General features: G+C 36.1%; 1 protein-coding gene across 1 annotated transcript; it reads right to left on the bottom strand.

Annotated features, from left to right (window-relative positions):
• Positions 1–7,071: 7,071 nt before the first annotated feature.
• On the bottom strand, positions 7,072–8,678 carry LOC110877753. Its single transcript, XM_022125950.2, has 3 exons — positions 8,532–8,678; positions 8,332–8,437; positions 7,072–7,596 (listed from the first exon to the last, which is right to left on the bottom strand). The coding sequence occupies exons 1-3, from the start codon at positions 8,562–8,564 to the stop codon at positions 7,436–7,438; spliced, it is 300 nt and encodes a 99-aa protein (XP_021981642.1). The 5' UTR covers positions 8,565–8,678; the 3' UTR covers positions 7,072–7,435.
• Between the last annotated feature and the right edge of the window lie 6,430 nt (positions 8,679–15,108).

A 15,108-nucleotide genomic window follows, 5' to 3' on the forward strand; every position in this document is an offset into this window, starting at 1 on the left:
GAATAGCCTATTTATTGACTTTATCTCTCCACATGCAAGTCGCATGCTTATTTACCCTTCATTTTCTAAACGTTCATAATTTTTGTGTACAATATTTTAAAAGAAATGCATTATAAAATCGAGCATTTTTTTATCTTTATTTTGAGCATCTTGTTGCTATATAAAATATTACAACTAAAAAAACCTAAAAAATGGTGTTGTAAATCTTTGTTATATAGCATATTTGTGTTGGATTTTTTATTGTATTTTTGTGCTACATTTTTTGCACTGGATTTTTATGCTACCTTTTTTGTCCTGAATTTTTATGCTAGATTTTTTTGTATTGATTTTTTGTACCAATTTTTTTTACTATATTTTTTGTTCTAGATATTTTTTTACTAAATTTTATGTTGTATTTTTTAGAAAACAAAAATGTGAAAATATGTGTTTTAAGACTAAAATGCCATTCCATCCTAGTTAAAGAGTGACACATGTCTTCTCTATAATCTTTCTTATGCTATTTAGGTTAAAAAAAAATTAAACCTAGTAAGGCATTATTTGTTACGAAGGATAACTAATCAAATTATCTTTTAATTATAATAAATTCTAACAAATATTTTATCATTTTCTTTAAACTTATACATTTATTTTTAGGGAAATTCATCCGAATACACATTGACCAAAACAAACTCACCAGTATAAACATCTGACGCGTCTAAATTTAAATTTAAAGAACATGCGGAAAAAATTCACTTCAAAACGTAAGACTTACCCCAAACATATAAAAAATAGACTCTTAAATTATGATGAGCCCACCCCAAGATCCAATAGAAAAGAGATGTGTTTTAATGAGTCTACATAGACTCTAAATTTGTTGATGCGTCTGAATGTAGCCTCCAAAATTTGCAATCAGATAAAGAGGCTATGAATGAACTCAAACGAAAAGGTTTAGATTCTAAATTTGAACCCAGTTTCAGTTCATTTCATTTCTTATACTCTTCATTTGATTCAGTTTGTAGAGTTTAAATTTAGACGCATCACCAAATATAGAGTCTATGTAGACTCTTTAAACACATGGCTCTTTCTATTGGATCTCAGGGTGGGTTCACCATGATTTAGGAGTCTATTTTTAGATGCTTAGGACAAGTGTCATGTTCTGAAGTGAATGAATTTTCGTGTGTTCCCTAAATTTAAACGCTTCAGCATTTTATTTTGGTGAAACTGATTTGGACATTGTTTATTCTCGTCATTTACCCTTATTTTTTAAGTTTCTAAGTTTTTGATGATTTAATTCATAGTCCAAAAACCATGTACATTATAAATATCTATAGATTATATACAAATTTATTCTTAAAATCAAGACCTCGCATCAATCAAAACAAACACAAGCACCCCTAGGGTTTGTGTAGTCTTTAGCCTCACAAATTGTGTCAAAGGTTTGTTTTCTTGTGAGAGGAAAGAAAAGACTTAAAGGAGCTGGGTTGATATATGTGGCTGGTATTTCTTTAGCAAAAAGTGCATAATTAAATAATTTTCAACCCAACTATAATTTATGATCCTAACATCAATTGTTATTTGCATAATTTCTTGTGGATCCACTATAAAGTATTCAAAAACTAAACATGCAAATAGTAAATTACAATAATGTAGGCATGGCTATTCACTTTCTATAGTTGTTCTCCCATTCATATCCCAGAATCTTATATTTTGAAGCATGACAAACGTTTTTTTTTTCTGCCAACCAAAAAGTTTTCACTTTACAGCATCAACAAGTCGACATCCTTGGACCAATAACGATTGCGTCCTTTTAGGCATAACCAAATCTGTTATTAGTTATGACACACATAGTTCTGTTAATTTCTACGTCCTCCGCAAAGTTGATAGGTGTCCTTCGTTACATTTATACCTGAAAAATATGTGGCAGAAGCTTGCCTGCAAACATGAACTACTGCATACTTTGTATTATTGTATACTATGTTAAAAATGAAAAAGTTTGTTTACAAATTAGGTTTCTACAAGCATGACTATTAGAACTAGTGTCTTAACTATTTTAACTGTTTCGTGAATAATCATGTTTATTGGAACTTGTGTGATGGTTCAAGTCAGTAGGTCCAAATTAATGTGAAGTAATATGTAGATTCAAGTCATCTGTTGTGTCATGTTAGTAAAAACTAAAATGGGTTGGTTTTGTGAGTGGAATTGTTGGTTGGGGGAAAATTGTTGGGTGTGGTGATGAGTGATGACCACCCCCACTAAAAAAGGTTGTGAGTGATGGAAAAATGGTCGATTTCTAAACTAGCAGTTCAAATGTCTTTTTTGATAATTGATATAGGGATGAGAGTTTACTATATATGTAATTATTGATCAAACGTCGAATCACGTTTGGACATCTGGCTTTGATATCTTTCTTTTTTATGAAAAATTGGGGGGAAACATCTTATTCTATAGAATAGGGTAACTAGTTTTTGACAAAATTGAAAAAGACTCTGAAAATGGTTCGAACCACACTAAAGAGCACATGTGACATTTACCGATATTCTCTGCAAACTTTAAGGTACAATAATGTCGGATTCTTAGAACTTCTTTCAGTCTTTCATCATTTTTCATTAGATCTAAAAAAATATTACATACTATGAGATGATTATTGATTTATATATATGATTCTTTAATTTCAGATCAATGTGAATTAGTTATTTACCCATGTGTTTAACTTTTTATCATTGAGGTTAGCCATATATATAAAGTTAAATTATTTATAAGTTACCCAAGTGTGCATTTTGTTTATGTATATACCAAATCTGCCTAAAACACGACTAAATACATTAAAAAACGTACAGTTCAATATATACAAAAAGACCTTGATTTTTGTTATTTTGTACATTTTTAACATATTTTAATTCGGATTTGGTACAAATATAATCACATACATTTTGGTGAGCTCTAAGTTATTTCTACTATATATATATATGAGTCATTAATGAAAATAATGAACAGACATGTTCTCATAAAATCCCAAGAATGATGTGAACTGTGTAAACAATAAAATGTGGATTTTAAATAGACACTTATGATATGTGTAGGTTTGCACATCCAAAAACATCAAAGTAATGTATTTCCTGACTTTTTCATACAGTATAAAACTAAAATAATGATAATAATAACGCTGAATTATTGGAGCTTAATAAATTTTGTAGTTTTGATGACATCACTACTAGAGATTCCAGATTTTTAGCAAGCTAGGCCAATAATACTAGCTGATGTCAAATGTCGGTCCATATATCCGATGAAGACAAATCTGCAGAAACACAATCAAATTCTACCACACAAAAGGCCTCATCCAATTGCCTTACCATCAAAATCAGATAACAAGGTTTTTAGTTTTTATAAAGAATTAGGATAATTTGTATATATTTTTAGTACCAGTTTTCTTACACCAACTCTTAACATACACCCAATATTTGGTTATTATGTGTTCAAAAGATACACAAATCAAAATTTAGTTTCATGAAACATTACAAATCACGATAATCTAATTTCTTGTACACTCGAACCTCTTGTGTAATCCCTCGCACCAATCTTAGATGTTGGCGCTGTCGGAAATAACTTGGATCGGATTAAAGGTAGAAAAAGACGATCGATATTGTGAAGATAAAGATTAGAAAACAAAAGATAAAGACGTTGGAAAGAAAGAGATAAACTAGAGTTTTATATTACACTGATTTGTTAATTAATTATTTTGGTTTATAAGGTTTGTTTATTTGATTATTCAAATATAGAGTTTGAAATCTAAGGCTAATTTAGTGTTTTATATGTGTCGAATTTGAGTTTATTAATATAGAAATCAATTACCGGATTGGTAATCATATCCATTTTGTTCTAGTGTTCCGGTCGAGAAGTCTAGGCTTTCAACTGGCAATTTCAAGAATCCACTAAGGCCCTATTGGGTATACTCTCATGCCCCTTCATTCCACCTAGGCGCTACTTCACCCATATTTCCCCTTTCACTCTACCACACTCACTTACCTCCTTTAACGCCCCTCAAAACAAATATAAATTGATTGTGTGTTTAAAGGGACCCACCATAATTTCTTAATTTCACGCTCAATAACCGACTAATGTCCACCCCCTTTAACTGTTAGATATGTAAACTTAATTATATTAGTATTTATTATGCAAACTTATATGTCCGATATGTATTATAACTTATGAACGATGAGATAAGCGGGTGGGATGTTCAAACTGCCTATGGCAGTTATTCCCGCCACAAAACAACCGCCAAATCTCAGGTATAAATATGTATGACCGGCAACAAGATCCGGTACCAAGACATTCAGAATATTCATTCAGATTGTCCTTTCACTCGTGTTGTTTTCCCTCCATTCATTTTACTGTTACTGCACATTCTTGTTCATCATGGCTGTTAATCCGATTAACTCCCTTAATTCCACTGCAAACCCTCTTGAATCCCAACATGAAGATGATGATAACGACTTCCGCCAATATAGTGGTATCAGAGCCACGGTTTCAAAGAAGGCAGAAATTCATCCCACGGCGACGACGATGCCATGCCAACATTGTCTTGATGAAAAACACGAAAAAGAGAAGAAAGTTCCTCGTGTAAGGCTGTGTTATTACTGTCACCAACCCGGTCATCAGATTTACTCGTGCAAAGTGAAGGAACATGATGAAGCCACTCAATTAATCAAACAAGTGATCAACACTAGAATTCAGAGACATGAAGATGAAGTCGTCAACCGTCAAGAGATGATAGTTACCGGAACGGAAGGTGGTCAGTGGGGTGATATCTGGTATGTCAGTTCAATGTTTAATCATCACTTTGCCGGTAATCTAAACGTGTTTAAATGAATCAAACATTTGGTTGGGGTGTCACGGGAGGATAACTTTCTGTTTATTCGGGGAATCGGGGGGGGGGGGGGCTGTGGAAATCAGATCTGGTAATGAAATGTTACGAATACAAAGTTTGTTTTATGCACCGGAATTAGATCGAAATGTATTAAGCCTTGATCAGTTAACACTACAAGGTTATACGGTTAAAAAATCCGGCAATACATGCAAGATATACCCAATGTTTTCTGCACCGATCACTAATTCGGTGAATAATTTAAATGGTTTAACCAAAGAGGAAGAAATTGGTTTGAAAGAGAAACAAAGGGTGATCGATTTATGTGCAGTAAATGATGAACACAAGGAGAATTATCTTAATTCTTACTTTTAAGATCTGAATTTATCCGCACAAGAACCCGATTGGAGTCAAATGATTATTCATGCTATGGAATTAAATGATTTTTTCCGACTGCAAGTCACTGCTAGAAATGATGGAGGATGGAGAATTTGTGTTTAAGTATAAACATGAATTGGAGAAAAAATTCGAAGAAATGTTAACATGGTTCATCAATGTCAAACTGGGAATTACTACACGACCCGTTCCACCATACGCGTCTGATAACAGGAAAGTGGACTTACTCGGTTTATACATGGTGGTTAAACGTGACGGAGGGTACAGGAATGTGACCGATAACAATCTATGGGCTGTTGTTGCGAAGGATATGGGCTATGAATATCACGATGGTGAATTCATAAAGAGGTGGTTGAACAAAACGCCGGTCCGTCAGAAATCTGCCATGAAAGGAGAAAGAGTGACGGAGATGTTCAAGACGAAGAAGCCATTCAACACTATGCCTTATTCGCAGGAAATGACTGGGAAGGTGCAATCAAGATGCAGAAGAAACGCCGTAGAATTGATTTCAAGCAAGCAAGGAAAGCCGTGGACGAAGCTAACCGGAGTGTCCTGATGTATGCTTCTAAGCATAATCAAGTTTAAGGGGTTGTGTTAGATATGTAAACTTAATTATATTAGTATTTATTATGCAAACTTATATGTCCGATATGGATTATAACTGATGAACGATGAGATAAGCGGGTGGGATGTTCAAACTGCCTATGGCAGTTATTCCCGCCACAAAACAACCGCCAAATCTCAGGTATAAATATGTATGACCGGCAACAAGATCCAGTACCAAGACATTCAGAATATTCATTCAGATTGTCCTTTCACTCGTGTTGTTTTCCCTCGATTCATTTTACTGTTACTGCACATTCTTGTTCATCATGGCTGTTAATCCGATTAACTCCCTTAATTCCACTGTAAACCCTCTTGAATCCCAACATGAAGATGATGATAACGACTTCCGCCAACATTAACGCCCCTTCACGCCGGGAGGGATGGTGTGCAATGCCCGTTCAAGGGTCAATCTACTCTCATGCTTCGGGTGTGAGAGTACACCAAAGTCCAAATGGCCTAAAGGTCTTCTGAACTCATCTTAGTAGTCTTGAGATTCCTTTTGTTGGCACCCTATAGGATATGCATTGTCTTCAACAAAAATATAAGTAGGATGATAGAACATTGAGATCAAATAAGAAAGAATAAAGGTCCGAAACCAATTGGTGCTGATGAAAATTCATTAAACTTTACCTATAATGATTCTTCCAATACTTTGGTTCTTTTTTAGAGACTCTAAAAGCTTTAGAGTGAGTTGAGTATCCAAGGAAGTGCCCCTTGTTAGTTTTATTAGCAAACTTAAAGTTATGTTCCTTGGCATTAATTATAGAGCAAGGACATCTAAAACATTCGAAAAAACCAATAAATGGCTTCCTTTTGTGAAGTTATTCTCAGTTTTGCCGACCAAGCCAAAATGACTAAAGCGTTGGTCGTGTTTAAAGCATACGTTTTTTATCAACTATCATCTTTCTTGTCCACGAGTGATTTGAAGTTCACTTAAAGTGATACGAACAATTTGTCAGCTTACAAGTTGTTATCTTTTATAAGCGAAATTTCTGGGGAATATGTAAAATGCTAATGACGTATTAATAGATCTATTTGCTGTTAAAGTCAAAACTGGATAATCTAAGATAACTAGCGCGCTAAGATCTATATTAGAAAGACCTAGAGCAGACTCGTCTGTGAACTGAATATTCAGGACAAAGTCCGAACAATTATCATGAATGGATTGATGGCAGATATTTTCATTCTAGTGTTAAAAATAAACAAAGCATAGCATATGACATAGACAATTGATGGACCAACAATTTTAGCTTCAATTATTAAATATAGATATAAGAACAAAAAAGAGACAATTCTCACATCACATGAGATCTCCCCAGTGTTACATATATTATATGCTGAAGCTCTTCATTGGACAGTGACTATTCCCAGCAAATTTGATGCACTAAGATTATAGCCCCACCCCTGCCTGAATTTACCAAAATACCCGTATGTCACTTCGTAAACTACCCAATCATTGTCCAAGGGCACTCTAGTCATTTCACTTAGATCAGGATGGTAAGACGACCAATAATACATGGTACTACCCTTTACATACATACATAAGTCGACCACTACTAGAAATAATATAACTATTGAAATTGAAGTTAATTACTAGTCATCTTTATCCGACTTGTTTGATTCATTGTCGGATATCATCTTTTGAATCAATTCGCTAGTCTCGGCTTCTGACATCCGGTTTGATCCGCTTGAAGATTGAGACTGTGTATATGACTCAAAGAACTCCTTGTTCTCTTTCTCTAACTCGTTCCACACTGCATAGTGACATTAATTATATTCATTTAGCTACCAAAAAGCGGGCTTGGTGGTAATTTTAACTTATTTACTTTTGAATGAGTCGGGTAATTTTACTCATATGGAAATTTGGCAAATAATGGACCGACACGGACGGGGCAGGAAGTGTACTTTTAATACACAATACTAAAATAATGGGTATCGCTCTGAACTGTTTCAAAACTTTACCATATTTTTGCAACCTCTAGGCTCATCAAAGGAAAAGAAAACGGGATTCATACCCGCGAGCTTTAAAGCATCACTATGTGGGTGGGGGTAGTTTATGTATATTATTCAAGGTAAACAAAACCATAGGTGAATTTGTGCAACCGAACCCTTTATTTTGGAAATGAACTCTATATGTTAGGTTATTAATGTGCTAGTAATGTGACAGTGACTATTGTGATCATGTAACATTAAAAACACATGCGTACTCACACTAAAATACCCGTGATCATAGATGATGTTCATACCAAATAGAACTAAAAGTTCAAGAAACTCAAAAGTACATTATAACTTACATCATTAGGTACTTTATATGATAAAAAGCATATGCATATCGAAAAATAAACTTTTCACACCAAAAATTAGATCAAGATAAGTAAAGATGAAGATTTTATGTGTTTGTGCAGGCACATGCATGCTTGCATTCAAGTGATCTTAGTTAACATACGGTTGATAATATGAAAAAAAAAAAAAAAAAAAAAAAAACTAACCGGTGGAAGTGATGACTGGTTTGATGTTCGCGTGTTTAGAAAGGGCTTCCATGCATTCTTCTTTGCTCATGCGGAAGATCAAACACTTCTCTATCATATGTTGTACCTAATAAAAAACATGTTATTAATATGATCATCTATGGTATAAGGAATACAAAAAAATATATTATATAAACCATATGATTTGTTATTCTTGTTACCATGTGTATGTATGAGGCTGAAGAGTCACCCATGTTATAATCACTCTCTAAACTGTTCTTGTAATAGAAATTAGTATGAACATGTATTAGAATGATCAGTGGTAGCGACCATGAAGCAAGGACAATGCATCAGAAAGTTATATAGAGATGAAAATGAAGGAGAGATGGTGAGGTGGGCCAAGAATCCACGTGGGGGATAGATGATAACTGGTGGAGATGAAACTAGAGGAGATTTGGGAATGAAAATTTCTGTCTTGTAGGGATCCTATTAGGCAGCCACCCTCCACTTGCCGCGGGTCCCATCCTCGACATTCTCTAAAGTTTAACACCATTACACCAGTCCTAGTAGGAGGAATGCATCCTTACCATATAAAGACAATGGATTTATCATCCTTAATAGCCTCGATCGAATCAGGATGTGACAAATGGCATTCTTGATCAAACCACTAAGGTCTAACACGTGAATATACATGGGGTATGCTGTTACCAACTTAGTACTTACTGATGCTGTGCTGGCATATAGTATTTGTCTGTTTGGCAGTTTCATGCTTTATTATTGGTTGGACGGGCTTTAGACTATCTAGAGACAAATATCAATGATCTGGACTTCTTTAGCTTCTTAACACACACAATATATACTTTAATTCATTGTTGATCTTAATCTAGAGAGCTTTAGCCACGGTGTTAGTCGGTGCAGCCTCTCCATCTACGAGGAATGGTTTGCTCTTATCTCACCCTTCCCAGCTGCTATAAGTGAGATCTTACTGCGTACGTTTGTTTGTTGTTATGTTAATCTAGGGAGATATTATGGCATCTCCATCATTCAAACTAATGCATTGTTTCTATTGATAGATTCCTGCCAAGTGGTTGATTTGTCTTCTTCTGTCTGTAGAGAAAAAAGTTGGTTCAAGGTTTCAAGTGGCACAAACTGTCAGAAGAAGATGCATGCATCAAAACATATCTTCATCAATAGAAAGGAAGGAAAAAGAGTCCGCTATAGAAATCGAAACTAGAAGGCGTAGAATTGTGTAGACCAAAAGGGATTGATCGTTTAAAGTTGAAGAACATGCTGCTATGGTTTAACCATGTTACCATGTACCCTAGTGTATATTCTATTGTCAGCACAGGATAAACACATGCTCAATAATCTAGACAACGTATAATAAGGTATGCATGAAACCACATAGATAATTTAATACTATATAACAAAAGAATTTAGCCAGGGCCCAGCTGGAGAAGTAGACAAACTATAAACTTCATACACACAAAAGAACACAACATATATAGACATCACATAGATATCAATGGAAAGATGAACACGTACTAGGGACCACGAGCAATGCAACTTACCAGTGTACAGTTAAATGAGAGGTGAAAACACCCTAACAAATTGAGATGGATGACCTTATCTTAAAAAAGAATTAACCTACAACCACAAAATCCTCAAAAGTTCCACAATTTGGTTTGACACTGGTGCGTATTGGCTAAGCCTTATCTAACCTCATTCAATGAAACTTGTAATCATATTCTCGGTATTATTTCATATTATTATTCTTAAGTCACATTTCCCTGTAGTGTATGCAGTCAGCCGAGAAGGTTACATCAAATGCAAAACTGATATATAACTGATATATTCAAATTCCATTGTTTATTTGCGACCTTTGAAACTATAAACTATCGGTAACTAAATAAAAAATAAAGGGCCTCAATTCTCCATTTTTCGGATCTATTAAGGAATAACGTTACTGAACCTCCAACCGGCCGTATCTACCATTGACCCACAAAACGAAATGTTAAACAGCTACAATGGATAAGACAAAACAAAAATCCTTTGAAGAATGTTTTTTTTGGTAATGGATAAAGGGTATGTTTGGCAAAACTAGCTGGTGGTTGGTAGCTGAAAGTTGGAAGCTGGTAGTTGGTGGCTGGAAGCTGGTAGCTAGTAGTTGTAGCTTTTTAGATATATTTGATGTTTGGTAGAGTAGCTGTAGCTTTTAATAAAATGTATAAAATGACCAAAATGGACATCACTAAAAATTTAGAAAGTTGGTGCATTAAAAAGTTTCTTATTTTTAGAGGTTAAAATAGTCATTTTTTCCCTAAAAGCTTGTAGCTCCTTCTAAACGCTACTAGTAGTAGCGTTCAACCAAAAGCTTCAAGCTCCTAACCTAAAAGCTTAAAGCTCCTTCAACCAAACAAGACTTTTTATTGAGTATGAGCTTTTTCTTAAAAGTTTAAAGCTAGAAGCTCCTAAAAGCTCCATGCCAAACATACCCAAAGTAAAAAGAAAAAAAACATTTGAAAATTTCGAGACGAGTAATATCCAACATTAAATCAACTCCACCCCATAATCCTTTAAGACTTTGGGGGTGTGGAAGGACCCTCTGAAAGTGTTCATGGTATTGATAATCCGAATGAATCTCTACATCAATTGTAATGTCCCTTTATATAGGGACTGGTACATGAAAAACACTATCTATAATTTAGGAATTACAATCCTACTATAATTACAGTACCAATCAATAATAAAGATAAATGTAACTCCTAAAAATATGTGCTATAATATCAGCTAAGACTCTCCCGCAGTTTGAGCGGACGTAGGACAAACGCTCAAGCTGGATCGAAAAGACTGAAAAAGATGATGAGGAAGCCCTTTGGTAAAAATGTCCACATATTGCAAGGATGTTGGAACATGAAGGACCCGAATATCACCCATAATGAACTTTCTCCCGAACAAAGTGAATATCAATCTCTATGTGCTTCGTTCTCTCTGATACAGAATAGGATTGTTTGACAAATAAACAGCTGAGACATTATCACAGTAGATGACCGAAGCCTGACGAAGCGAAAGACATAACTCTAAAAGCAAGTTGCGGATCCATGTAGCCTCTGCAATAGCATTGGCGACACCCCGATATTCTGCCTCTGCGCTAGAGCGAGAAATAGTAGGCTGTCATTTACACGACCATGAAATTAAATTGTCCCCCAAAAATACACAATATCCACTAGTAGACCGACGTGAGTCCGGACAACCTCCCCAATCCGCATCAGAATATGCGAGTAATGAATGAGTAGCCGACTTAATGATACGAACATCGCAGTCAATAGCTTCCTGAAGATACCGAATGATGTGCTTTAAAAAAGTAAAATGGGGCTCACGTGGTTCATGCATAAAGAGACAAATTTGTTGGACCGCATAAGAAATGTCAGGTCATGTAAACGTTAAATATTGTAAAGAACCAGCCAAACTATGATACAGAGTAAGATCATTAAACAAGGGACCATCTGTAGCACTCAACTTTGATGCCAGATCGACAGGAGTGGTACATGGCTTGCACGAAGTTATGGAAGCACGCGAGATGATATCCTTAGTATACTGAGCCTGATCCAAAAATAGGCCATTTGGACCACGAGGTACCTTAATACCCAGAAAATGATGTAGCCTGCCCAAATCAGTCATGGCAAATTCCCGAGAGAGAGTGCCAATAATATCATTAAGAAGTGCGGTAGATGAAGCAGTTAACACAATATCATCAATGTACAAAAGCAAGTAGGCAGTATCCAACCCCTTAGAATAAATAAATAGCGAATTATCACAAACTGTCGCAGCCCCCGACCCCTACCCCGGGAGCGAATGCCGCGAGGGCAGATGGGTGGTATCGGTGTTTATTTATTTGGCAGCGGAATACATCAGGACCATAATTAGGAAATATGTTTATCAGAGTAAACCACCAAATTTTATAATAATAATTTATGGGGATAAAACCCAAGTTCATTTGAAAATACATTTGTAGGGATAAACCCTAATTATTGAAAACAAAAACTCATTTTTATTTAGGTAACTTTTATAGTCATTTTTCCAAGCCTTCAGTGCTCTACAGCTGGCTTCTATTTGGCTTTCACATTGTGTTACTCGAAACACGTTATCAGCAAGAAATACTGGTAAGCACATTCCATTTTGGGAAAGCATCAGTTGTTTACATATTACAGTATTAAGGGTGATTACAATGTTTATATCTACACAATTACTCGGTCAGTGCGTGTCATTTGACGGATCTGTGACTATGGTCATATCACACATTGGATACCCGTGCCCAATTGTGAAGGTTATCAAGTACTGTATACAAACCTCATAATACTGGCAGCAATTGTAGAATTACAAAAAGTTAATCACTGTAATTGTATTTAAAAACATTTGAGGTTTTGGTGAAATATTTTGACTTACAAAAGTGTACCCTCAAATAGTGAGACAAAGTGAATGTACTTACATTGTTGACTTAGGTGATACTACTATGGCTTCCAGGTGATTTTCCTGAATATTATCTATTAAAATCAAATAACGCACACGTGTTAGTAAAATAACCCAATTCAAATTAACCGTACAACTCGAGACAGAATTCCAATGACTGAGTCGGGCAGAGCCGACATGCATTACGGAATCCTAAATCGATCGGGTGTACACACGAGACAGAATTCCAATGATTGGGTAATGATGTGTGTAAAATGCAACATATAAATTACATCAAATGAGGCATAAAACTAACCCTTTTTTAGTACTAATGTTGGAAAAAGTGTGCTTTTGTCTTCCTTTTGTATTTTCGGGACCAAATGAGCTTAAACGAACAAAAGGAACAAATATGCAGCAAAAATTAACATAAATACAAAGAAAAGGAATAAACGTGGCATGCCCGACCCCTCGACAGCATCTCCACAACTAAAAACAAGCAACAGAAGGCTGACCACAGCCCATGCTCACTGAACATGGGGGCGTGGTCAGATGTCTGCAGAAATGAACAAAGCTATGGAAGCTTCTACGCCCACCACGGGTGCATGCCCAGCTCAGCACGGGGCGTGGTCAATGCTAAGATTTGCAGAATCTTGCAAATCTTGATAGTACAGATACGCTTCTGCACACGGGCTCGTGCCCAGCGAACACGGGCCGTGTCAAGCCCTATGCAGACAAATGTAATTAATGAAGGAAGAGAAAAGGGATGGCCACGGGGGCGTGTCTGCTGGACACGGGCCGTGGTCGGGCTTCTGTTCAGGCTATAAATAGGGGTGCTTGGGTCTCTTCAAAGGCATCCCTTGGCAAACCACACATCTCCCACTTTGCCACCACTACAACACCCACATCCACCACCATCATCCATCATCCACCTTAGAGAGTATGTAGTAATCCCGGGATCCAAGATTGATAGTAAGAGTTCTTGTAAATCAAATGTCATGTTTGGCTAAGTCTCTTACATCACTTGGTGAAGACAAGCATTTAATGTATTACTTTTGATTTTTAATCTTTTCGCACTTTTTATTTGGTTTTGTATTAAGGACATTAATAACCAGTTTCTTATGTTGAAGGTGAAACTTCTTTATCATTTGTCCGTGGTGTCTTGGCATTACTTTACAGTCTATATAAAGTCAAAGATTTTCACCATTCATATCTCTACGGTCTATATAGAGATATGTTGGCTACCTGGTCTGGGGTTAAGGGAATGGTTTAGTAAGGTTCTTGCCTTGTTCGGTGTATAGATCCTGCAAGAACCTGGGTCAAGCTTACTAGGACCTCCTTCAATACCCACTGGTATTGGATGGCGGGGGTACGAATGGCTTGATCCCCTCATATGTAAACTACTATTAATACATTAAACCGGCTACTTGGGATTGTATCCCTGCTGACTTAAACCACTTAGCCGAGGGTAACGTCACCTTCAAAAGAGGGGCCTACCACTTTTCACATTAATAACTTAATTAATTATCTTCCAATATTCTGACCCTTTGGGATTGTATCTTTGCTGACTCAAACCACTAGGGTGAGGGTAACGTCACCTTCAAAAAAGGGACCTACTACCATAACTAAGATAATCTCTTAAAAAGTGCAAAAGTGCAGAAATCATCAAAGGATACATTAGAGGCGAGTCGGATCCAAGTGATTCATCTTGTCTATCTGTTTTTTATTTTTATTCTTATTTCAGCATTTTTAGTTTTTATTTTTCATGTTTAAAATCTTTTCTCAAAATTTTTAGTTTGATTAGACGTTGAGGATAAACCGGTACTAAAAGCTCTTGTGTCCTTGGACGACCTCGATATCTTACCAACGCTATACTACACTCACGATGGGTGCATTTGTCCATGTGTGTGTTTAGTGTTAGTAGAATATCGTGTTTTATAAATTTAAAACTTGACTAATGTGTAAAATGGGCTTAAAATATTAATAAAAACATATTACACCTTACGCACACCAAGTTTTTGGCGCCGTTGCCGAGGACACAAGGTTTTAAGAAAGTTAGGAATCGACTTCCTAATCATTTTTTCTTATTCTTCTATTTTTAAGGATTTTTCTAAATCTTTCAACCTCTGAAGACTTCAGCACGGGGCCGTGCCTGGTCGGACACGGGCCGTGCCCAGCATCCTTACTAGCAGTTTTTGTTTTCTGAGTTACAGAAGGGTGACCACGGGGTCATGCCGGTGCAGCATGGGGCCGTGTTGGACCCTCCAGTAACTAGGATCCAGAAAACAATCACTGTAACCACGACCACGGGCCTTGGTCAGTGACCACGGTGCCGTGGTGAGACTTCTGACC

Source organism: Helianthus annuus, chromosome 9 (assembly GCF_002127325.2).
Source record: "Helianthus annuus cultivar XRQ/B chromosome 9, HanXRQr2.0-SUNRISE, whole genome shotgun sequence".
NCBI lineage: Eukaryota > Viridiplantae > Streptophyta > Magnoliopsida > Asterales > Asteraceae > Helianthus > Helianthus annuus.